The following is a 26,774-nucleotide window of genomic DNA, read 5'->3' as shown; positions in this document are numbered from 1 at the left end:
ACCTTGGCTATACATTGGTTCCCCTCAAGTTCAGTAGTGACGTAGGTGCATATTTTAGTGGGCGCCGTATTGAATCGTGTCCGTATAGTTAATTGTGTAGCAAAAAGGGTGGTTCATTGTGTGGCGCAGCCATGAAAAGACATTGACGTCACTGCTGAATTTGAGGTAAACCAAAGAAAAGTGCCTAGAACATTTCCAATAATTCCATGCAACTTTTACAGCCTGTAAGGAACTATGCATTACGATTACATCACATGATGTCAGAGTCATTTGTTGAGGTCCTTATTATTTTAATAATTGGAGCAAACATTTACTAGTTAGTTTATGCACCACATAAATTACTATGCAAGTATTTAAGTTCTCATCAAATGTTCACCATCCAGAAAAGATTTTCTTCAAAAACTTTAATTGTTGACATAATGTTGGGAAAGTTTTCAATGCATGCGAGTGATAGCCCTACTACGGCCTTTTGACTGTGGTGGTCCAAAACCATGCTATATCGTAAAACCTGGCTATATCCAGAGAACTGCTAAACCCAGACTGCTAATTCCCCCCTTTTGGGTGGAGCGGTTAGTGGGTTTTAGCAGTTCTCGGATATAGTGTGTTTAAAAAGCCCTATAGTACGGCTAGCGAGTGATGCGACAGATAACAGATGCCAGCTGTTGACTTCCAAACCATCATCCTCTTTGTCTTTCACGTAAACCAGTATCCTCAGTAGTACTGCTGCACCTGGAAATTGGAATAAAATAAAATAATAGCCAATGATTAATTATTACACATTATTATCAGGATTATGGTATCTAGGTTGTTTGTGTGTTTTATAGTACTACACCCTGCCCAATTTTGTGTTTATTTGTGCATTTTCTCAAAATTATAGGGCATTGGGGACAAGTAAGATATGTATATTATAGGGGCAAGGACTACAACTACTGCACTGGAAATTTTATATCAGCACAGACAACAGTTGTGGAGTTACAGTCAAAAATGAGGGAAAACCAATATTTGATCAAAAAATCAATAACTACTTGCTTTGAGTTGCTGAATTTTCAGTACAGTAGTTGGGAGTCCTTGCCCCTATACATATCTTACTTGTCACCAATGTGCTATAATTTTTATGTAAAAATGCAAAAAATAAGCACAAAATTGGCCAGGGTGTAGTACTCCTTAAAGCCTTAATGTACTATCTTTTTAAATTTTTAGATTTTCCTTCCAAAATGATAAATTATTGTAGCAGAGTCATGATATGCTATTTCAATAGGTGTGAGGTCAAAGGTCATAAAGTCAAAAGTAGTCACTTGCAATCATTTTGCAATTTTAATTTTTTTTTATGAACTGTGAGAGCGGAGACAGATTTAAAGCACTAATCTGTAATTTACTAAGTCTACTAGTCGTGCATAGTTTCATGGGCATAGCCATCTTTTTTTTTTAGTAAGGAGGGCAAAATAAAACTTAGGTGGTACACAAAAAACTCTGCATTGCAAAAAAAAAGTTGCATCATACAATTATACATAGAGAGGTTGTATGTCTTTGAGCTTCTAAAAAGGCTTTATTGGGGACGTAGTACGCAAAAATTTCAGTATTTTACACTATTTTCGGTCATGATCAGGTTAATTTCGGTAGAAAAGTGTTCCTTGTCCCTTTTCTTTTCTTTTGCCCTTCTGATTTTCTCTTTTATTTTTTGTTTGATGGGCACTTTCATTTCATATATACCTGTCGTGCCTGAGAATTAAATATAGGAACACATAGGAATAAGGTATTGGCATTTTGTGTGGTGTGCTGCACCCCCCTTGGCTACAACTTTGTAAATGAAATTACTTACATCCTCCTCAATAAGGAAAGCTGTGCTGTTCGGTTGCAGGTGCTTTGCTTCAGCGTGTGTTTATAGTTCAGATTTTTGGAAGATATGCCTTGCTGAATGGACCTTTCGTGTGCCAGTTTCTGGAAAGACAATACAGTATGACATTGTAATTAAAGCCATTGTAACATTTGCTAAGGTGAAAGCCCTGAATATTTTTCAAAATTCTGTTTTTACACGATTGCTTTGTAAACATATAGTAGGCCTACATACTCTGCAAAAATCAAGACTTTATGTTTGCTCACTTGCTGTGGGTTGGGATTGAGACTGAAGATGAAGTCAAAATCATATTTTCCTATAGACGAATCAAATTTCACGCATTCCTGCACCTTAATGGCGGCCATAGCCATGACGGGGACAAACTATCTCACCTAAAATGTGAAATGATGCGCCCTTGAAGGATATTTTAAACTGCATTCTACCACCCGTGTTACACGTAGACAAAAGAATGATGACAGTTTACAACACAAAAGAATCTCACATCAAATTTTAAGTGGGTTTAATCCACCCAATTGGGCACTCACAACACCTGTTTGGTGCATGCAGGGACCCTAATAAGGCCAAATAAAAAAATAAACATGTTTCACGTCCCCTCCCGCTTCCTTTTTTGAGGTTTCTTCAAATATATTTTTATTTTTTGAAATTCGGTTATAACTTTTCAAAATATATGTCTAGGAAGTTAGGATGCTTTCTATAGCCTTGTTAAGATACAAGAAACACGTTAGGAAGGTTTTGTGATCATTTGAGGGGTGTAACTCTCCTCCTTTTTCCAGGCATTATTGTATACGCTAAAACACTGAGCTCTAAGTATGGCTATTTACACCAATTTTGTGATAAAAATAGAAAATAAAAGACCCTCTTCCTCCTTTTTTTGAAAACCCGGACGTGAAACATGTTTTTTATTTTACTTGGCCTAATGGCCGACCAAATCCTGACCATGACTTGGCTCGTTGGATTCGTCTATACTATAGCGAATCCTCACTGCCAGTTAAAATTAATGTTGTGTCGTTTAGTTTTACTTGTGCATTAAAAAAATTAATGAGTTATAAAAAGAAACTCACCTTGGCTTGCAGAGTCGAGGTACAAACAACACACCCAACATACTCCCCGGTGGGTTCAGTCTTCACTGACAATGTGTACGCATGATGGTTCCAATTAGGGGTACTTTTCAAGAAATGTCCGCGGAATTTTCGAGGACAAAATTGTTCGCGATTGTCCAAATTAGGGGTGTTTTGGAGCAAAATTCTCCTTGAAATGAAAAATAGGGTGTATTTCTAGGCCTTTCGTGCGCGTTGTACTGCTAAAGTTTTCGTTATTGTCCACATTTCCCCTTGAAATAGGGGAAAATTCAAAAGCGCCCTTGAAATGGTAAAAATAGGGTATTTATTTCGAAAAATGTCCTTGATTCCTTGTGATAAGGGGTGAAATGAAAATGCGTCCACAAAATGATAAAAATAGGGGAGGTTTTGGGGGGCAAATTTTCCTTGATTTCACGCAAAATAGGGGGTAAAATTGCTGCAAATGTCCTTGATTCCCCGTGAAATATGGGTCATTTTCAAATCCTGGAACGGTCATACGTCCTACCTTTAAATACAAACTGAACCCACCGGGACATACTCAGCCAGGAGAACGGTATACACATACACGACATACACTGTATTGCAATGATCATGAATGTACAGTCATGACAGTGCATGAACAACAGATCTGTGTGATGCAGTGGTGAATGGGACAAATCTCGTCATGTTTTCGTGTAGTTCTAGGTGCTCTGATGATCATTCTCCGATCTCCAGGCAATCTACGCCAGTTGGACAACGAAAATGCTACGTGAACGAGCTAGTTTTCGTGGTATATTCGATGTCCGTGGCCTTAAACTGTCCTTATCCATCATGTCATTTGCTTCTCTAAATATTCAGTGAATTGAATACTAATATTACTATTGCAAACTAGTCCAAGCACGCCGCTAAAATGAGGCAAATAATTCGATTTTCGCAACTGGATACTTCTGTCAGTGTTATGACTGTCATAAAAACAGCTGATCGAGGTCAGAGGTGAAATCTGTCAATCAAACTACTTTCGCGCATGCGCAAATGGCACACCTGAACTTAGGGAAATATTTTGCCGAAGGCATTGAGGTGGTGTGTAGCCCTTTTGTGCCATTTTATGTTGTCTTCAATGCAGGGGAGCTTGGCGTGACCTTTGCAGGTTAGCATTATTTTCATAGCCAAACCCATAGAAACTCAAACCACCGTGTTTGCATAGCTAGATCACAGCATAGATCACAGCTAGAGAAAGTTTCCAATGCTTTGCTTGCAAGGGGGCCGGACTCGGTGTAATTTGCATAAATGGCTCCACCTCCAAAGGTGATGTGCTGAGTTGCAGTGATGCAGTGACCGACCACTAGAGGGCAGTAGGACTGCAATGTGTATGTGGGTATTTGAGGCGCTGGGCTCACTTGCACGTGATATTTAGCTTTGACGCTGGAATAAAAGATTACACAGTGTTGTGAACTGATTTTGAGGTCATTTGGTAGGTACTGTGCACTTTCATATTAATGATGCATTGATTCTGAAAGCCTTCAAGTAAGAATTTTTCCATCATTGTACTATCTTTTCTTCTCAGTCTTAACACTTTTGTATAGGCCTACAATGTACATGTAGCACCAAAAGATCTGTCATTGCCTGGTTTGAGGTCAAAGTTCAACATAAAGCAGTTCACCAGCATTTTGCCAAACTGTGATAGGGGACAGAGTTGAATACACAAGTGTACAAGCATGTCCTGATGGTTGAGCACTTTTGAGATTTTTGAGGGGGATGAATGTTTAACTTTTGTGATTTTTTCCTTCAATGTTTTCTTGAAAATAGTGGACCATTTGTGAATGTTTCCTTCAAAAAGGGCTGATTTTCAATGTAAAAGTGGACCATTTTCCAGATTGGCATGGGGGTGCATCGCTGCGGCTCTGGCTAGTTTGGGAAGGGGGTGCATCACTAACAGCGCTGCTAGAAACACAATTACAATTTGCAATGCGAACTTGAATGACAAGGTGTTGAGCCTCAAGTTCTATAATAATATAAAATATATAAAAGCCTATAATTTGTCATTGACCTCAGCATCAGTCAGCCTTTTAGTCTCTAGTCACCGTGAGATACTTCTGATAATCATTTAAGTAAGATATCAACTCTCCTGGTAGTGACGGCATTTTTCGCACTTACTCAGCACAAATACCCAGCCATGAATCAATGTCCCCAATGGAGGGTGCATGGCTAGGGAAGCAGGAAAATGGCCGCCAATGAACCGTCCGTCCGAGGGGTGATGATGCATCCTATCTTGTACTAAAGGCAGTTAATTCTATCATAATCCTGCAAATTATTGACCAAATCTGGTGTAAAGTCACCGTCCAATGCACTGTCATACCCATGATAGCGAAGAGGTTTCACCATTTTCCATCAAATACTGGATGACACAATAAAAAAATATTTACTACTGTCTGTTCAATTAGCTTAGATTCTTGAATTTTTAAGATATTTGAAAAAATACAAAATTGTGGCCAAAGTCATCAAAGAAAAGTGTTAGCACAGCCTTAGACCTAACGTGATTTATATTTTTCAAATTCCAAAGTTCAAGTAAAACCCCATTTCTTTTCAATTTTGCCTCATTTTAGGCAGTTACTTGGGTCCACCAATAGGGTTCGCGACCTTTTTACCAATCGAGTGGGACGGTCCATTCTCAACTTAGGGCATAGACCCTATCCAATTTAGCAAAGCAATCTGTCCACCAATCTGTCCTGCCATTTCAATTGTTATACCGTGCCGGTTATTGGATAGGTTCTATAGTTGATGATGGTCCACCGGTTTTTGTTACACAAAATTATATAGCGCGATTACGTTTTATGCATAACATTATTCTGAGCATTATTTATTTCCTAAACAATGACATTAAAATCATGGATTTACAGTGTAAATCATTCCTTCCCAAGAATATCAGCATTCGCTTGACATTTTCAAATACAGTGACTTTACAAGAATTGTTTTCTGTAACCTGATTGTTTTAAATAATATTTTCTTGTACAAAAGTTCTTTTGTTTCCAAATGTCCTTCTCATAGTTTGTATTCAACAAACAAAACGAAATAACAAATTGAAAATAAATATGTAGTTTTATAATAGGCCTATAGGTCTACACCTTCTCAGACCAATAAATAAATAAATAAATAAATAAATAAATAAATAAATAAATAAATAAATAAATAAATAAATAAATAAATAAATAAATAAATAAATAAATAAATAAATAAATAAATAAATAAATAAATAAATAAATAAATAAATAAATAAATATAAATAAATACACAAGGAATGTATTTACATAAGCTGGGCCTATTTTAGAAAACCTTAGTTCATAAATAATAACGTAATGTTTCAACAGTAGGGTTTCAACACAATTTAGGCATACTCATGTAGGCCTACTGGCAAATAGCTATTTTGTTGGACAATACTTCCTGATGCGGGTGGTCGAATAAATACTATCTCATCGCATTATGACATTCGTCCCCATTGCTCTAAATGGATTGATTCAAAAAAGTTTATGGTACCCGACGTTCTACGGCTTTTTATAACTTGAAATATCGCGGGAAAATACCAAAATTGAAAAGAAATGGGGTTTTAAATTGAACTTTAGAATTTGAAAAGTATAAATCATGTTAGGTCTAAGGCTATGCTAACACTTTTCTTTGATGACTTTGACCACAATTTTTTATTTTTTCAAATATCTTAAAAATTCAAGAATCTAAGCTAATCGAACAGACAGTAAATCTATATGGCTAGCTAAAAATAATATTCAGCGAGATGACAAAACACCCAGGTCACATGAAGAGGACCTTTGACCTTTTTGACCCTACATGATAAAATTTATTTATTCATTACAACAAAATATAAATTTGCACAATCCTTTAAAAAGTTTCATATAGGTCTAATCCTAACGAGAACATGCCTAATATCACATAGGGCCTATGCAAATGGATAGAGGACACTCAAATATAAAAGTGCTATTTATTATGCCCATTAATCAACCCTTAAAACAACCCCTTGTAACTGTCAACATTTAATCCCCAAAATGCCATAAACCATCACATTTTTACCCCCAAATGTTGTAATATCATTTTAAAATCCTGATGATAAAAAAAGACTATTCTCTGATGATCATGGGCATCAATCCCGGTCGTGTCCCCCCACCTTTCGGCAAAATGACCCATTATTTGTTCTTTTCAGCCACTTTCTGACAATTCTGGCCGCTTGCCCCCCTCCCCCCCCCCAACATTTCAAGCCAGATTGGTGCTAATGCTGATGATGTAGATAGAAATTCCTATTTTCAAAGCAGCATCACTTCACCTGATTATCATTTTTAAATAAGAAAGAAAACATGCAAGAAAAGTAACAGCTGTCAAATTTGTGATTTTTACCTGTAACTTTTGAGAAAAAAAATCTAGAATATGGAAATATGAACCATTAAAATCTGCCACAACAATGAAAACCTGTGATTGGCATAACTGTTACAGACATGAAACTATGCATGTGTGTTTATGCTCCATTTGTCTCCAAACAATACAAATTTTACATTGTTTTATGTCAAATTTGACAAAAGTAAATCACATACAAAAGAATTATAATCATATGCTCCATTTGCCCAGACCACCGGTGAAACGATCTGTTTTTATGTATAACATTTACACAATGGGAAACCTGATGATCACACGGTCACAATGATTTTCTTTGGAGATGTATATCGGCTATGTCTACTCATTAGAGAGCTGAGGTACAATATATAGCTACACAATTTGTATTGCTTCCTGTGGTTGTTGTAGATTTTAATAATAGGCCAAAAAATAAGGTTTGTCTCTCGGCCCCGCGTGCACAATGCACAGGTATGTGAAAGTATGTTCCCATGCATTTTCTCGGGGTGTCCTCATGCACAGGTCTTAACAAACGCACCCCAACACACACATAATATGCACTTTATTATTGCATAAGCTGTGTAAATCTTACATTGGGTGAAATCCATACGAAAGACATGGCCGGGGTTACCTGAATGGGTGGTTCCATTTCAAATCTACACCCCCTGTGTCATGTCTTCCATAGAGGTGTGTGGATTTCAACGGGAATAGTCCATTGGATGTGCTTCTCCACAGGGGGGAAGTCAGCTGCCCCCTGTGAGAAGTCTTGCCCCCCCCCTGGGGTACTGGCTGCCCTGATATTTAAGATTTTTAGGCCATTTTTGTATTTTTTAGTCTATTTTGACCATTTTCATCAAAGTTTGCCCCCCTTAAAAGTTGTCTTGGCCCCCTTTGTGCACCCTCTAAAAAAGTGCTGGCTTCGCCACTGTTTCTCCACAGACAATCAAAGATAATGACTCAAATTTCAATACAAATTTCAATGTGATTTGAACAGCACATAATCTTCTGTAGCACTAAATTTGATTACTGCATTGGGCCAATGCACAAAAAATTTGAAGGGGGCACTGGCCGGGCTTTGCCCTATGTTATCTAGTCATATTCTAAAGATGTATCATCCGGATATAAATATCTCGAGTATACTGAGTTGAAGAGACATGAATTGTATTATTATGTTTTTTGATTTGATTTCTGGATATAATTAGAATCCTAGGTTTGTAATGGCTATGATATAATGATATGATTCGCCATGAAACTCATATTGCTACTTTTTCCTTTGTTTTTGCATGATTGCAATAGCTACCGTAAAATGGGGTAACTTCGGTCAGCGGGGTAACTTTGGTCGGTCAAATATATTTTTTTAAATGGTCATATTTTCGTACAGCAATATTGTTTTTGGTCATATTTGGTATCAATTTGTTAAGAAATATATTTGGACGAAATAATAGTCGCTCATGTCCAATTTCCTTGAAATTTACGAAAAAATCGGGATTTTTGACCAAAAATGAGCATTTTTTTCAGAAAAAGTATAAATTGATATTTGTGAGCAAGAAAAAAATAATTCCACACATGTCAACAAAAATGTACTTTGTTGTTGAAAAATTTCAGAAACCTGGTTTATTATACCTATTACCTACATATTTTTGGAAGACTCTGACCCTAGGACTCTTGATTTTCTTCAGACTTCCGACTCCAGTGATCTTATACTTGACTCTGGAAGACTTATGCTTGGCTTGGACTTGGATCTCAGGTACATGTGTACCGGACTTGGACTTGGATCTCTCTGGTGGACTTGTACTTGGATCTTTTACTTTGACTCTATTAGATTTTTGACTTTGACAAGAGTGGACTGTGCTTGGCTTGAACATGGATTCCAACTCACTCAGATTTGTGTTTGGAATCATTGGTGGACCATTGGCTTGAACTTGGGACTCTTGTAGACTACTTAGCTTGGACTTGAGACTATTTATGTGTCATTGGCCCCTGAACATATTTAAAGCAAAACCTCCCATGTAACAGGTTGGCAGTTTTATTTTAAACATGTTCAGGGGCCACAATCACATAGGAGGTTTTTCCTGCCCAACATTTATTATGCATAAATTATGCAAATTAGGTACTTAATGACCATATTTTGCACTCAAAATCTAATCAGGTCGAGACCCTTTGGTCATGCTACCCCCTATAAAGTTTCATCATCATAGCACTTACGGTTCTCAAGATAACGCGTTCACAAGCTTTTCCCAAACACACACACACACCCCCCACGCACCCCTGTTTGTAAATACGTTCAAACGAGGACCTCGACTTTAGAAGGATCTAACCGAGGACTTACACACCCGTTTTTTAATCGACACACCGTGGACCTCACGCAAACACACCAGACAACTTACTATCTAACTGAGACCCGTCCATGCGTCCTATACCCGCTATGGGGGACCTATCTTATATGCTATCTTATATGCATATTTGCATCATTTACGTCATCCTGGGCATAGTTTCAAACCGAGGACGTCCTCGTTTGGAGGTGTGTACTCGTTTTACGGTGTGTATCCATATGTAGGTCCTCGTTAGACTGCATTTACAAACGCACACCCCCCAAGCACGCACGGATACACACACACCATAGTGATTACTAAGTCTCTCCCTGAACATGTTCAGGCGAGATGATAAAGGAGTCTAGCAGTGTTGTACAGGCATGGGACTACGCATTTATGAAAAAGTCTGGAAAAGTGCGTAAAATTGGACAAAAACACCTGAAAATGGGCTGAAAATAAATAAAACTGCGGGAATTTTGACATCAAAAAAGACTGGTTCCAGTGTTTCCACTGGAAAATCCTATGCCTGCACAGTGTATTTTCGTCGTTGGGCAGGAAACCTTCCTGTGTGTCATTGGCCCCTGAACATGTTTAAAGAAAATCTTCCTATGCAACCTCTTGACAGTTTTGTTTTAAACATGTTCAGGGGCCACAAGTACATAAGAGATTTTACTGCCCAACGACGATATGCAAAATCTTACATCTTACAATCAAGCAAAATGAGCAAAACTAATTTACAATTGTCAAGATTAATTTCCTGGAAAACGACATCAAAATTCAATTAAACCAGGAAGACCAGAAAGCAACAGAACTATATTCGCACATTGTTATTTTCGTGGTAACTGCTTGCAGCGCAAAAGCACAAAAATAATTTAACACAAAAAAGGTCATTTTTACAGTATATCAAAAAATCCTTTTTTTGTATACAGGTTACAACACCCATCTCATTTCGCTTGATCATATAGAGGTTGTGCATATGACGCATCATACCATAAATATGACGGACTACTCAAATGCATTCAACAAAAGCATGATTACAATCTACCGCGACAGTTCGTCTCACACACATAACAACTGCACTATGATCAAATAGGTTGATGACAACATTTGATTGAATGGACTGCACTGCGCCATGATTACGGTGAAGGACACTGGTTCAAATCCTTTATTTGGAGCCAATCAATAATTTCATGCACAACCTCTATCAAATCAAATATGCACTACTTACAGCAGGCATCCCTGGTCCAATCTTCCAATAATCCATCTCCCTCGCATCCTCCTCCTCCTCATCAGTTGTTCTCCTTCCACCTGTTCACAAACTCAGGAGCGTACTCCACCTGGACACCTATGGATCTTGCCACCTGGATTGCCATGTCCAAGGGTTCGCTTAGGAGCTGACCTGGTTTGTAGTCGGTGAGGATGGTTGCCATGCCGCTGGCTTCGCAATCAGAGCTTTGCTGACTGAAGTAGCGACAGCATTCCAGCAGACTGTAGAAAGTCCTGTATGAAGAGATGATTTTTGGATTGATTAATCCATCAATCAATCAAACAATCAATCGATCAATAAATGAATCCATAAATTAAGCAATCAATCAATCAGCCAATTAATCGGGTGGGTGGTCAGATTGTAACACATGGCATGTTTTTACCGCACATGGTGAACCATCACCAGAACATTTTAAACCCTAACACCCTAGTTGGTTTTGGCAAGGGGAAGAAAGATCAATCAATCAATAAATGAATCGATAAATTAAGTAATCAATCAGCCAATTAATCAATCAGTCTATCAATCAATCAGCCAATCAATCAATCAGCCAATTAATCAATCAGTATATCAATCAATCAATCAGCCAATCAATCAATCAGTCAATCAATCAATCAGCCAATTAATTAATCAATCAGTCTATCAATCAATCAGCCAATCCACCAATCAGTTAATCAATCGCCTGGGTGTTCAGATTGTAACACATGGTGTTTTCTACCTCACATGGAGAACCATCACCCAAACCATCACGCCCTAGTTGCTTTTTGGTGCGGGGGAGTAAAGGAAGGAAGGAAGAAGGAAAGAAGAAGAAGAGAAAACTTTTTTCTCGGGTGCGGTTTTGAACCACCGACTCCTCGGGTGCCAGAGACATGCACAGGCATGTTTTCTCATGGTGTGTAGCTTGGCCGGCGGCCAAGCTTTCTGTTGCCATAACTGTTCGCATGATGACGCAATCGCATCACGTGGGATACCTGCCCATGCATATGCTTTTGGAATTGAGGTTTTTTGATGTTTGGTATGGTTAGGGTTAATAGCAATAAACCATGCTATCCACAAGCTGCACTTTATTTATAGGTAAATAAATGCATATTACTTGTTGGGAGAGAAATTAAACAAAATAACACACACGCGCTGATGTTGATGTGTCTAATGCACAAGCCCCGAATGGGGGAGTGCATTAGACGCATCAACATCAGCACAAAAATCTGTATTTTGATGGGGGTAAAGTGGGGGATGAGACTGTCAAGCGGTCACACACCTTTATAAAAGTCCTTACCACATTCCTGTTTCTTACCTAATTGCTTTGTCCTCTCCTCTTGGTGGTTTCGTTCGGTTTTCTAAGGCGAGGATCTCGTTTTCTTTCTGTGCTCGTAGATATCTATGAAATGGAAAAGCATTGATAAAGTAGTTTAGCTCTATATCAAATAAATTGCTTCCAATGGTCAAACTGAATGGACAATATCTCTTGTTCACATTAATTTTGTAAATGGCTATTCACTGTTTTAGTGCACGTTAGTAACCATTCTTAGTCAGTGGGAGGGGTCTAGTTCGTAGACACATTTCTGATTGGACAAACGCATGATTTCAGGTGCCGCCTATCAGGCCGTAGACGCACCCCACGCCATCATGCGCTCTTGATAATGCGTAACATGCGCGGTAGAGATGCGGCGTATGTATCGCGCTGGATGCGTAGACTAGTGCGGAATACGCGAACGCGCTAGCAGTACGCGCAACAGAATACGTGAAGTTGTTAACAAGTTTCGTTCATTTTATAATGAGGGGAGTTTTTATGACGGTAACTTCGCCGCATCCACTACTCAAAATATTGGACCTGCCTGTCGTCTATCACACGGTAGAGGATAGGCAAAATAAAAATTCCTATCGTTTATTCTCTAACTGGTTACTGGTTCAAGCCTGGGCTCATACACCTGTTCTGAATTATGATATGCCATAGGCTTTGTGTTGTGATCATTTTGATCAGTGGTTCGTAACAATGAAAGCGTGAGCCAGTTGACCTAGCAACGGTCATATTCTAACATGCACTACGCCAGCGAATATTGTTTCCTTGAAGGCCTCTGACAAACAATCATGAAAACAAACAAACACACACAAAGCAATCATGACAACAATATCAATGAACTATTTCCTACCTGTTGCCCTTCTGGAATTCTCTCTCCAAGTACTTTATTGCTTCTCTGGCTTTGGAAAGTTGCTTCTTGGAAAAATCTAAACCTGCAATTACTGGAGGAAACAATAATAAACAAGAAGGTCAAATTCTATCGTTTATATGAATTAGTTTGAAAAATAATTAGTACGACGGTAAAAAGTTGGGGATACAGATATTTCTTTGCGTTTGACATCCTCGTGATGATTGAAATATCTGAATGCATGGGAAAAAAGCATGCCCTATGGTTTGTTTTTCATCTTCAAACATACACTATGGACCACAATGGCCTCATCCCAATGGCATAGTTCAATAACCTCAATTAAACAATCATAGTGAAAAATTTGACCTCAAGTTGCAGAGTATGAGTTTTTGTACCCAAATTTTCAAAGGTCATTCAATGAATGTACAGATGTATTGGGGTTAAAGAATTATGCCCTGATAGATGAGCATGTTGTGGATCCTCGTGATGCAAATGGTCTCAAAAGTTATAGGTCTTAGTAAATAGGAAACCTTTTCTGCAGACAATATCAACAATGCCTAAAAAAGTTGATTTTTGGCTCATAATAGCGGCATCATTTGCCATTTTCTGTAAATCCTTTTCCCCAAAGATGGCAAAGAAGGCACCAGATGAATACATTCAGGTAATCCCATTTGACATTCACACTCCCTGTGTGCGAGATTAAGGTAGTGTCTTCCATAGGGGGGTGTTTGCATTTCAACTAAAACAGCTCTATTGGGGATCTTGTATGAACCATATTTTGGGCACATAGATTTATTTCGTCGGGTGCATCACATACTGGTCTATCTTGAATTGTTGACTTTTCTGAAAAAATTGGTATATAGTGGGGTTTTTTACGAAGCTCTTCTAATTCAACAAATTACAGACCTCAATGTTTCCTAAATAATTAGTTATAAAATATTAAATTTGAACTATCTATGATTTTTACAAAATACGGTTTTCACATACTGATCTATCTCGAAAAAACACGCATTTATAGAAAATCTCAATTAAAAATCTGCGTATTAAGTTTACCTTTCTATAATTTTATTAGATTATGGATTTTCATGAATGTGGTTTTAAATAAAAGCATATACTTAACAGATTTATTTAAGTGGAATCTTTAATTATATTTACGTATGCAATATTGCTTAAAACTACACGTAAGTTGTAGTTCTGTATGTGAAATAGTTAATTTCCGATATCGTATTTAAAAGTGCATTACATACTGGTCTATCTCGATAAGCTTCGAGATAGACCAGTATGTGATGCGCCTAAAGTCACGCCACCGTCATGCGAACTCGAGATAGCCCACAAGATAGACCAGTATGTGATGCACTTTAAAGACGAGATAGGGAAATTAACTATTTCACATACAGAACTACAACTTTAGTGTAGTTTTAAGCAATATTGCATACGTAAATATAATTCAAGATTCCACTTAAATAAATCTTTTAAGTATATGATTTAATTTAAAACGACTTTCATGAAAATCCATAGTCTTATTAAATAATAGAAAAGTAAACTTAATACGAAGATTTTCAATTGCGATTTTCTCGAAATGCGTGTTTTTGTGATGTGATGCGTCCGACGATTTTTTAACTTAAATAAATGGGGTTTTTTTTTGTTCACTGAATAAGCTAACATTAGATGAATCCTGCATTTTATTTGCAAATCAACTGTAGTTTTTGTTTTCCATACCATATCATGAATTCAGTGACATTTTGATAATATCATACATTGAAATCCTTAAATCCATGAGACACAAGAACATGTATATAGGGCAAAAAACAGTTGAATATGCTAACACTGATACTCATGATTGTCTTAAAACAGGCATGTAAAAGCCAAACAAGTAACTGTATACCCCCAGTTTTGTTTTCAGGGTAATCTTGATTCATGCTCATCTATCAGGACACAGTTCTATCATCCCAATACATGGGTACATTTATATAATAACCTTTGAATACACTGGGTACTAAAAAACTCATACCCTATAACTTGAGGTCAAATTTTGAGTTGTGATTGTTGAATAGAGTTTTCATGAACTGTGCCATATGAGGTCAGTTAACTGGCGCACACTTGACTTTCGTCACACACTATGGACCATAATAGCCTCATCCTAATAGCATAGTCCAATAACCTCAATTAAACAATCATAGTGCAAAATTTGACCTCAAGTTGCAGAGCATGAGTTTTTGTACCCAAATTTTCGAAGGTCATTCAATGAATGTGCAACTGTATTGGGGGTTAAAGAACTGTGCCCTGATAGATGAGCATGTTGTGGATCCTAGTGACAGGCTCAAGTTTGGTAGTGATGCGGGTATGTATTTTGCTTGTATTGAATCGTGTGTATAAAGTTAACCATACAGATCGTATACTTGCATGCGCAAGGGCGATTTGTCGGAGCATGTTTCCAGCAAAGCAGCGAAAGAGCACTCTCGTCATTACCAAGTATATGTGAATAATTTGTGAAAGAGTCACATGACTTTCATCACAGGCTCATGTTTGATAGTGATGCTGGTTCGTATCTCGCTTGTGTTGACCCGTGTGTATAAAATTAATCGTACAGATTGTATACTTGCATGTGCAAGAGCGATTTGTCGGAGCATGTTTCCAGCAAAGCAGCTTAAAGAGCACTCTCGTCATTACCAAGTATGTGTGAAAAATTTGTGAAAGACCCACTTGACTTTCACACTCAAGTTTGGTAGTGATGCAGGTTTGTACACAGAGTGTACATGTACACACGCAAGGGTAATTTGTCAGAACACGCTTGTGACACAACAGCGAAAAAGCATTGCCGTCATTACCAAAAATTTTTTGCGTAAATCCTGGCTCTGCCACTGGTGTATAGCAATACTAAAATACTAACGTGTCAACCTTGATAGCGATGTCATGTTCCCTATTATCAAAGATTGTTGGGTATTATTAAACCACAACCTATTTAACACTACATAATATTGAAGCCTTGTATCATGGTTACGTAGCAGATACCAGGCGACACAGGAACCAATGGGAAGTACTTCATGAGGCTCTATGGCATCCAATCGGAAATGGTATCAGGAAGTGTATACTGCTTTGCTTTGTCCTGCCACCCAGCCATGCGGATATAATAGAAGAGGTGAACAACACCTCTACTTATTGCGACTTATCCTTGTGTTTGAGAGATAAGATTGTGGTTTTTATAGCAATTTAGTGCACAAATGTGACATGATCTGATGATCCACTCGGCCCAAAATTAGACATTTTGAAACTTGAACTTGTTACCATTTCTACCTTGCATAGTAGCTATGCTTTCACTGCTTGAACTGCGATCTCTCATACGTGGGAGAGACGGGAAGGAAATTTGGTACTCGACTAGATGAGCACCGCGCGGAAGAAGAAAAAGAACTTGGAAAAACAGTCACCAGAGCAAGTAGGAAAGAATCGCTTACAACCATCCATAAATCGGCCATCACAGATCATGTTGCAGAGAGAAACCATGTCATCGGTTGGGGGGAGGCAGAGGTCATAGGCACGGAGCAAGACATATATAAACATTGGGTCAAGGAGGCTATAGAGATCAGGAAGAGAAGGGGCGCCACCATGAACAGAGATGAAGGTCAATATCAGCTTTCTCACATTTTTGATGAACTGCTACATCCTGTGAAAAATCCATCAAAACATCCAACAGGAAAAAATCAACTGGCAACACAGTCAACAAGTCAATCACCAAAAATCAATAGGTGATTGGATGACCAGTTCACAGTAGCAGTCTTCATTCAGTGTTGATAAAGATAACCGAGTGGTTATCGAAACGTACACAGTAAGTGCAATTTATTGGATCAGAAATAAGAACCTTTTGATTGACTTTACTCTACCGATCCTGATGAATTTGTTCAACCAGCTATGCTTTCAGATGTTGAAATCCTCATGTTGATTGTAAAACTTGTAAATTCATAAACTTTTTATATGTTCATTGTATGTTTTTATTGTATTTTGTTCCTTAATTTTGTTTATATCTCAATTGGTGTACTTGCATGATATGGCATGGAAATTTCTGCATATCGGTCACTTTTGCCTTTAAATATTGTGGAGGGGGGTGACATTTTTTACGAACAATACGGTATCTGTATTGGATCCAGCGCATGCACCAGGGGTTGGGGCATGGCAGATAATCTCCCCTCCCCCACTGATTAAACAACAAGCTAACATACCAGGGCCGTAGGAGGCTGGGCGGCTGGGTAGGCCATGGGTCACCTCACTTTATGAGAAATTTGTTATGTTTTTCTATATATCTTTATTCAAATTTTGGCATATCATTTATTTGTATTTTGGCCGCCTCACATTGGTGATGGCTGCCCCACATTTTTCAACCTTGCTACGTACTGTACAGCCCTCTAACATACATGTACCTGTTTGAGGGATAATGATGATGAATCTTGTACTGGATGCCAGTTGTCTGATGAGGCTGAGATGACTGGTCAGAACACCGGTATCAGGCACCAAATATGGGGAGAAACTCACTTCTCCTGTAGGCTCTATGCTGCCTTCTAGTTGCCATACCTCAGACTGAAAGTGAAACAAACCAAACATGAAGCAATTGTTAATTGTTGCGACATGGTAAACAATACTAAAATGGGGGTACCACTTACCGAAGTATTTAAGATAGGGGACTTCTCCTTAGCAGGGTGTGCAGTGTGGAGTGCCTAATTTATGGGAACTGAGAACCGATTTTTCCCCCCCAGCAAAACAGGGGCTTTTAAATTTTAATTTCAACATGTGGTTTTTTTAGTCTCATGAACTAAAATTGGGCCAAAATATAGGTTGCAAATTTTCCTAAATTGTGGCTGAAGAACTGCAATTTTGGGAGAATTCTCGAATGGGGCTAAAGAACTGCAGCATGATCCATAACCGGGGGTGTTCGGAACTGCCAGGGAGACTGACAATTGGTCCCTTGACTACCGCACATCCCCGTACCACCTTTTTATGTGAGATTCCCCTCTAGCCTTTCCTCCTCAATCTTGGATTTTGTCCTAAATCAAAATAATAAATCAGAAAAAAATGCAACAGGGTGAGGGAATGCAAATTTGGAGGCAAATATTCAGATATTCCCCCTAACACCCACTTTACCCATCCAAATTCACTTTGCACCCCTACGCATATCTCCTCAGAAAAAAGACAAAATTGTGGAGCCACCAATGAAAGTAGACAGATACAGGATATTAGAGTACATTATGTGGATTGCTAATTATGCAGTGTTCCTGGAAATCATTTGATTTTCACCACTAAGTTGAAGTTGTTTGTCTAGACCAACAGGATTGAAACCCATCTCCTGTCAAATTAAAATTAACTAGCATTTTGGTTTCAATAGGATTTGAACTGTTCATGACACCAAATTTTAACCAAAAACCTTACATAATTGAAGACACACAGACTGACACCCCCCCCCTCGTGAATTACAAATACTTCTGAGGACCTGGAAAAAAATGATGAAATTTTTACAAGTCCAAATGTGTGTGTGTCCTCGGTGTGTCGGTAGGTTGTTATGTCAAGTGCTCAAGAGGTCGGTAATACCGATTCGAATCCGGTTAACACTACGAGGACATTAAGCTATAGAGGGGGTAGTAGGGTACAATACCTCATTTTTCACCGTTTAACAAGGTTTGCGTAGCGAGGACGCGTGTTTAGGTCCTCGGTAAAAAAAATGTCCTCGGTGTGTCGGTGTGTTGTTATGTCAGAGTCCTCGGAAGTATTTGTAATGCAAACGCATGGACACACAGACTGACTGGCACACGACTCGTAATAATGCCGTAAGGTCTTTTCCCTCGGACAACCTAAAAATGACCCATCCATATATACCAAATTTGGCCTACAAAAGGGGGTCATTGATATACCAAATGGCCGAAAATGAGACCGGAGTTTGCGGCACATCCCTGTATGGTCATTTGTACTGCATTACTTCGTTCTGCAAGAAAGAAATTGATACAACGCTTTATGCATTGATTTATATCAAAAATGCAAGATATATCCTATCTTGAAATGAGATCCCGCATATCGAATACCCAATGTGTCCTGTCCATCCTCACGTAATCCTCATGTCTACTTACATGTTTAAATCAAGGGGTTAATAATACAATACCATCTGCAATAGCTGCCAGGTGTCATATTTTTCAATGTGTACAATATAGAATGCAGAATTTGTCAAAATGTCTATAGGGCAGCTATTGCAGATGTAGGGAAGCTATTGAAGATAGGGCTCCATCAGCAATAGCTGCCAGGTGCCATATTTGTTAGATGTGTACAATATAGAATGCAGAGATTGTCAAATGTCTATAGGGCAGCTATTGCATATAGATCCTCTCCTCAATCCATACAAGTGGATTTATGTCACTCTTATCTCATGGATTTTGTGGGTTTCTTGCACTTTTTGCATACATTTTGCAATACTATTATACTCAAGAACTACATCTCACAAGGCATACAATTTTTCACCAGGACTTGTTCACACTTTTTGCAAGCAGATAATTTTAATTTGTGAATTTTATTCGGGTCCTATCTCATCTGCAAATTACGAATTTTTAAAAGTTTAGAAGAAACATTTTTTTAAATTTGTTAATTTCTAGATTCTTAGAATAGATCCCATGGATTTAGGAATTTGCAAAATGGAATACAGTTGCCTTAAATTTAAAACTTGTTTTACAGTAAACTGATTTACTGATTAAACTCCTCCACACATGAGATGCACTTTTACTAATGCAGTCGAACCTTGATCAATATCATGAATATGTATGTTACAAAACCACTGAATGCCCTTGTGCATGAACTTGACATAATTTGCATAAATAAGCATGTCCCATCAGACATGGCGTAGCTTGAACTTTGAAGACTAGAACTGGCTCAAATCCTCAGATTGCAACACCATCAAAAAATTGCAAATTACAATTAATATGCTCCAATGTCTGTCTAAATCTGGGGCCAACACCGAGCACCTCGCGTTACCGGGCTTTTGTCACCTTCACCCACATTTTTAATCCCCATCAGGTTGTTTCTACTGCGCTGCAAATTCACGGTAGCAACTCACTACCAACGTATTTAGTGAGGAGGGCGGAAGTCCTGAAAATAGTTTTTGCGACCATCAAGGTCAGATTTAGAATGCTCGTTCTAGGCCAACTTCCGGTGTAACCCGCAAAATTGTCACCTGAACTGTTTCTACTGCGAACATTACCACATATTCACCACTATTAACCACCTCAAATGGTGGATGATGGATGACGGTTAGGTCCACTCACCCCACCCCGCATTCACCTTCACCCAATCTGTTTCTACTAGGGCCGTCACGGGGTATTCCTCGCATGTAGAAACAAGCTGAATGAAATTCTATAATCTCAGAAAATCAAAACAGGACAACCCCAGCTCAAATCTACTTTAGTTTCTGGAGGGAAGGAGGGAGAGAGGATGTCTTCCATAGGGGGTGTATGGATTTCAACTGGAATAGACCAATCTATAATGTTTCATCAGTTTGCAAACTATATAAACCTACACATAAAACATTTTTCTTTAAAAATATCTCTGTTATTATCATTATTCCATCATACACACACCCATACATGCACAACAGTACTACACTTTTGGGAGAGGGACAAGAAAACAAGAAAACGTGGTGATAATGTGATAATAATGGTGACTTATAAATACTGGGCCAATGACCTGAGGTGTGCATCCTCAGTGGCCTGCCATCTCATGGCTTGATTCTATCATTACCCAGCATGCACTGCAAATAAGTGTGATGCATGCAATTGGCTATTGCAATTGAAATCCATATACCCCCTATGGAAGACATAACCTTCTACACAGCGAGTGTGAATTTCAAATGGGGTTACCTGAATGGATGACTCCATTTGAAACCTACACTCCCTGTGGGACTGATTAAGGGCATATCTTCCATAAGGGGTGTATGGAATTCAACTGGAATAGCCCAATTGTTTGGTTTGATTTGTTCGGATTTGACAACCCTGGACAACCCAAGAAAGCTCCTAATGAAGCTTATTTCTGTTGGGGTCCATTTCAACACCGAGACGGATTGGGAACAATCAGGAATTAAAACCCTCTTCTTCTCAAAACTGACTACTAGCTACAGGTACAGATATGACTGTTCCTTGACTGATGGCTTGATGTCCCCTCTGTAGGATGGAATTCTCTCATGTTTCATATACCAAACTGTAAATGTACCATGGGAAGAGTGGAAGTCTGAATTTAATTTACAGATGTTACCAATTATCAAAATACCAGCAAGTTTTCCACGGTTGGAATCGAACCCAAGACCTTGTGCACCAGAAGCAAGAATTCTCGAAACTGAACCACACTCTCCCTAAAGAACATGGAGTGGATCAAGAAACATATCAGCAAAAGATCATAAATCAGGACACACCACCTGAGCATCTGGCCTAGGAAAAAATCCTGTACATTTGCAGTTGTGCTCAAACCCTGGACCTCTAGAGTACATGATGGATGAGTGTTCTACCACCATGCTATGGATATTCAGCTTCCTCTATAAAATGTCCACAGGTCTTCAGAATGAGATTTATCAGCATCGTACAATGGAACATCTGACCACAAAACAGAACACGCTGGCTTGCTGCAAACTGCAAACTGCAATAGCACAACCACAACCACAATTTTGTTAACCATGTAAACAGCATACATTCAAACTAAAATCACAAAATAGCAAACTTTTAACATTGTACTTTGAACATCTTGGGCAGTGAATTCAACAGTTTGCTGCAATATAAAGAGAAATGCATCATGGGATACCAATGACTTCTTCCTTGGCTGCCATCTAAGTCCCTATTCAGGATATTACCTGTAACTTCCTGCTACAATCAGCCTCGTCTGTCGGTAGCTAGCCTCGCTCTCTTGGTAGACCCTCCTTTTGCTGATTGACATTAGGGAGTAGCAGCAGCATCGCAACATAAACTACTGTCAACGTATAATTATTCGGGCAATTTTATTTTTTCGCGAGTTGCCAATTTTGAACCGTTTCTCTTGTTTTTAAATTTGCGGTTCTAAATTTCCTTACATTTACCAATACACAAAAGGAAAATATTTGTACGTTGTTATTTTTGCGTTAGCTGCTTGGAACGCAAAAATGCACGAAAATAAACGTAGCACAAAAATTTCCTCTTGAACAGTATGTAAATCGGTGAGCTGCTTTATCAGTTCCGTATGCATTTACATGACGCTTTTATGATGTTACCCTATATGTTGGTTTAGTAACCTGAACAGTGCCATTGATGCTCAACATATTCAGGTGCTTGGAGTACTATTAGGACAAGTTCAATGCACGACACCATGATCATGATCAACTTTTTTTGCCCTTTTTTTGGCTTCAAGCATTTTTGGAAGAAGGAGGGGGACTAAGAAGTCATATAACTTTTGTTTCTCTCAAATTTATTTCAAACATGTAAATTTATTTCAAACATGTTTTTTCTTTAGAATGCATCAGGGTTCCATTCACTGATTCACTTTGTGATATGTACCTTTTAAATAGCAAACATAATGGAACATGTTGGTTTGATTGCTTGTTTCCAGAAGAAATTCAGCAAGCCAGCAAATTGTAAAGCAATACCTTTTGTTATGTTATTGGACATGCCTCATCCCACCCAGGTGTAACGGTAAGCTGTTAGGGGATAATCACAATCCAAGGAGCTACACTGATGTATGCAGCAGACCTGCCAACCTACCGAAGTCAGAAAGGGGGACATTGAGGCCAAAACCTTGTTCATGTACACAAACCAGGAACAGACAAATTCAAAGAGTTGAGGTGTACGATACTTTCAGAATTCACAGAAGGTGTTGCAGGTCTAAATTTATCACAATAGACTAAACAAGGCTATATAGCAATATTCTGAAGTGAAATTTACATCATTTTCTGCAAGCTGTTTTTACATTTGAATTTGTCATCACTGAAATTTTCAGGAAGAACTGTCCCTTCCTGTTCTTACATTTGAATTTGCCATCACTGAAATTTTCAGAAAGAAGGACGGTCCCTCTTTTTCACTTTTTTCTCAAAAAGAGAGACAGTTGGCAGGTCTGATGCAGCCATTAAATCACAAACCATTTACTATTTTTTTTATGTTAACATGGTGCAATGCTGTTTTGACAGAAATAAATTCAGAAAAAATATTCAGATTTTAGTTCTTTCACATCTACATTGCATCACATGAGAAGCAGCTATAAGCGCACACATATTTTTGTCTTTTTAAGGTTTCTAATCTATGCATAACAATCATGACGATAACTCTCAGTGACAACTCCACAACCGGTGCTTTAACATAAAGCCACAGTAATCTTTTAGCGCTGATCATAGTTGAGCCTTTTTACATTTCCTCGTCTTCATTAATGGAGATTTGCCTGGTACCTTAACCTCCTTCAGGGTCTTTCCTCGCTGCCAGGGGTCTACCACTCCAATCAAAAATCCATCATCAAAACCGAGTGCATCACTCAGCGCATAAGATGTGCATCAGAGATAGTGATACTAGAAATCTATTTCCCATATTTTCGGGTGACTTTTCATTTGCACAGGTTTTGTGTGCAGGGAATATTGCGTTATTCCAGTTGAAATCCATACACCCCCATATGGAAGACATAACCTTCCACACAGGGAGTGTGAATTTCAAATGGCATAACCTGAATTGGTAACTCCATTTGAAATCTACAACCCCTGTGTGGTAGATCTTCATTACAGAGGGTGTATTGATTTCGAATGGAATAGTCCTGCAATATTTGTATCAAACAACTTGTTCTTTCTGTTCAATTATTGACTTTTAGGCAAAGTAGCCTAACGGGCCTTTTATATCACTACACAGCTCTCAACTCTACTCAAATACTCAACACTGCGCTATGAAATTTTAAATTTATCACTCATCACACAAAATATGCTGGGGGGTTTGACGTATTTCCAAGTCCGAGAAAAATTTCCCCAGCGGCCATATTGCAATTGCATCGCCAGTCATATATATCGTGCATGGCTGCAAACTGATGAGTATGCTGAACTTTAACAAGAAATTTCAACCACGCCTTAAAACAAGCCATCCCAAGTGCCCTTTGTAAATTAAGCGTGAGTCAAGTTTGCTTTGTGATAAGACGCAGAGATAAAAGAAAAGAATACGATGAAATGAGTCTGTGAATAGTTAACCACAAGATATGCCCGGGAGGTAAAAAAAAATCGCAAGGATTTCCTCCGGTTTAATTTCTGGTCTGCCTTTTGGCTGTCCGACTACCCCTGGAGATTGCACTGACCCTAACGTTTGGCTAAGCATGGAGAGGGATCATAAGTCACTCATTGACGGTGAGTTGCACTTCTGAGTGAAGTGTCGGAAGAGTCATAGACAGATGGATGGTCTATAATAACACACCACACAGTCAAAATGAAGACAAGTATTGATCTTGCAAAAACAAATCAACTGAGTAAGGCAATTTCTTAACACAGATTTCGTCCAAGAAAAACCATAAAACTGGCTCCGTTCCTCGGATCCCAACATGGGGGTAATGTAGCTGATGATTGGGTGAAATTCATCAGAAATCAGTGCCAGGGAGCTGTCAAATTAGCATTGAATCCATACATGTATTGCTTGGCATCCCATTTTATGTCGCCCGGCTTTTGCTATGGAAATATATATCGATGTTAGAGCTTCAATGAAGAAGTGCATAATGGTTTGCCTTTAGTTCAATTCAAAGCAGCGGTAAAGATCATACCTGTTGAATTTGAGCTTGATCGGACCAATTTGACCTTTGACCCCGAAACTTCAACCTTTGGATCATAAATGTTTTCAGCTAGCAGTGACAACTTGCTAGCATACGGACTTAGGGAAAGAATTCTGAATTTAATTTGCAACATATGACTTCTGCTCTCACCATTGTGCAGATAGCATTGGGTAAAATGAACCATGAGAGTACGCTGTCATCAGGAGGGGACGTTAAGCAGTTGGTCCTGAGTACAGAAAGCCTGCATCAGGTGGTGGCCGCATTGCATTCTCTAAATTCAGTAAATTTTCATCGTCAACCGTGTAATTGAATAAGATTATTTTGAAATTTTAAAATGTTTGAAATATCACAAACAAATAGGCCTATGTTGATAAATGATATAAATACAAACTAAAACCGTTGGGGTTCGATAATGAACCCCACAAAACTAACCGAGTATATTGGAAAATGCCATACGGCCGGGCGGTTTCACAAGTTGCCGGCTCGATCATGTCATCCGCCGCCTGGCCTGCATCTAGCTCCCAGTCAGTTTCGAAAAGAGTAGAGTGTTAACCATCACTGTCCCAATCTATCTTGGTACTGCATGTCATGGACCCCAATGGAAACAAACTGCCATTGGAGGCTTCCTTGGCTTAAATAATCAAACAAATGGGGTTGTCATTGGAAAAATATAAAAAAGTCCAAGTTTGGTCTATTTGTTTCAGGTATGATGCCGGGGTATGATGAAGTTATTTCCTCCAGGTTTTATAACCTGAACTTTGACAAACTACTCTTAATTCCAGACAAACTACAGCAATGATTTGTGTGAATTTGAGAAGCCATAAGATATACTAGTATAGGGCGACGAAAGTTAGTTCTCCCACCTTTCTTCCCATCGTTTACAGACACTTCAACTATTCACTGTGATCACAGACTATCTTCTGAAACATTGACAATTCTAGACATTTTTGAACAAGAAAACATTGTTCCTGCCTCCAGGCCCGTACGCAGGGGCAGGAATTCCCCAAATCTGGAAAAGTGTACAAAAAGTCCAAAATGTCAGAATTTGCGAAAGCGTAGCGAGCAAAAAAAATGGGGTTTTTTACGCTTTTTTGGACACAAAAGGTCCAAATTTGGTCCACTTTTCACAAAATCGCCCCCCCCCCCTTTGAAAAAGGTCCACTTTTTGAAAATCAGCACCCCCCCAAATGAAATCCTGCGTACAGGCCTGCCTGCCTCTATACGATATAGAGTTGCTTTTGAATATGCATTATTTATAGAATAAAATGTAATAAATGGTTTATGACAGAAACAAAGAACAATATTAAAATTGTTTCATAAAGTGGGTCATGGGGTACGTACATCATTTGCACCGACAATGTAAAATTTTTAAAACAATACTTTCATTCATTCGATATGTCATTACACTAGAAAGAAATACAAGTTTTGAACTCATAAACACGTTCCATGCCCCCTACTTAGCAGCGCCTGTCAGCTTTACCAGGCACGCCAGAGAGGAAGCTTCAATTTGCGAGCCGGAGTCCCTCGCAAATTACCGACTGCATTTTCATAGGTGGGTCGCTGAAAGCCAGAGTTTCCTGGATCCCTTAACGGAGCTGTCATGACGAATTAGCGTGCCCCCTAATCACTCCCTTGATTGGGGAGCATGTTATGAGATTATACAGGAGGGGGAATTCTCCAGTGGGTTAGGTCACTTGGGGGATGCTGAGTCTCTGAGGAGTCAGAAGACAAGACCCAGTAGTATATGACTTCATGTTTCCCTGTGTTGTTTGACCCATCTACCAGTGGTGAGTGATATTGATGAGGAACAAGGGTTACTGCAGGTTAGAATTCTCCTTATTCATGCTATTTTCATAAAATAGTGTGTCACGGTGACTTACGTTAGTGTGTCATGTCTCATTTTTTTTATCAATATTTATTATATTTCTGTAGGCCTATAGTGTAAGAAATTGGTACTTCTCCAAACACATTGGTGCTTGTTGTTTC

General features: G+C 38.7%; 1 protein-coding gene across 2 annotated transcripts in view; it reads right to left on the bottom strand.

The window, feature by feature from the left end:
- The window catches only part of LOC140171914 (nonsense-mediated mRNA decay factor SMG5-like), a 190,696-nt gene that overhangs the window by 20,037 nt on the left and 143,885 nt on the right, over positions 1–26,774 (bottom strand). For both annotated transcript variants that reach the window (XM_072195257.1, XM_072195258.1), the window contains exons 17-20: positions 17,438–17,594; positions 13,029–13,119; positions 12,173–12,256; positions 10,843–11,114 (exon numbers count right to left, since the gene is read on the bottom strand). In XM_072195257.1, the coding sequence (XP_072051358.1) occupies positions 10,904–11,114; positions 12,173–12,256; positions 13,029–13,119; positions 17,438–17,594 (543 nt within the window). In that variant the 3' untranslated portion in view covers positions 10,843–10,903. The remainder of the gene's footprint in view (positions 1–10,842; positions 11,115–12,172; positions 12,257–13,028; positions 13,120–17,437; positions 17,595–26,774) is intronic.

This window comes from Amphiura filiformis, chromosome 15 (genome assembly GCF_039555335.1).
Source record: "Amphiura filiformis chromosome 15, Afil_fr2py, whole genome shotgun sequence".
NCBI classification, from domain to species: Eukaryota; Metazoa; Echinodermata; class Ophiuroidea; order Amphilepidida; family Amphiuridae; genus Amphiura; species Amphiura filiformis.
Note: the sequence above shows the minus strand (reverse complement) of the source record. Positions and strands in the feature narration are given on the sequence as shown.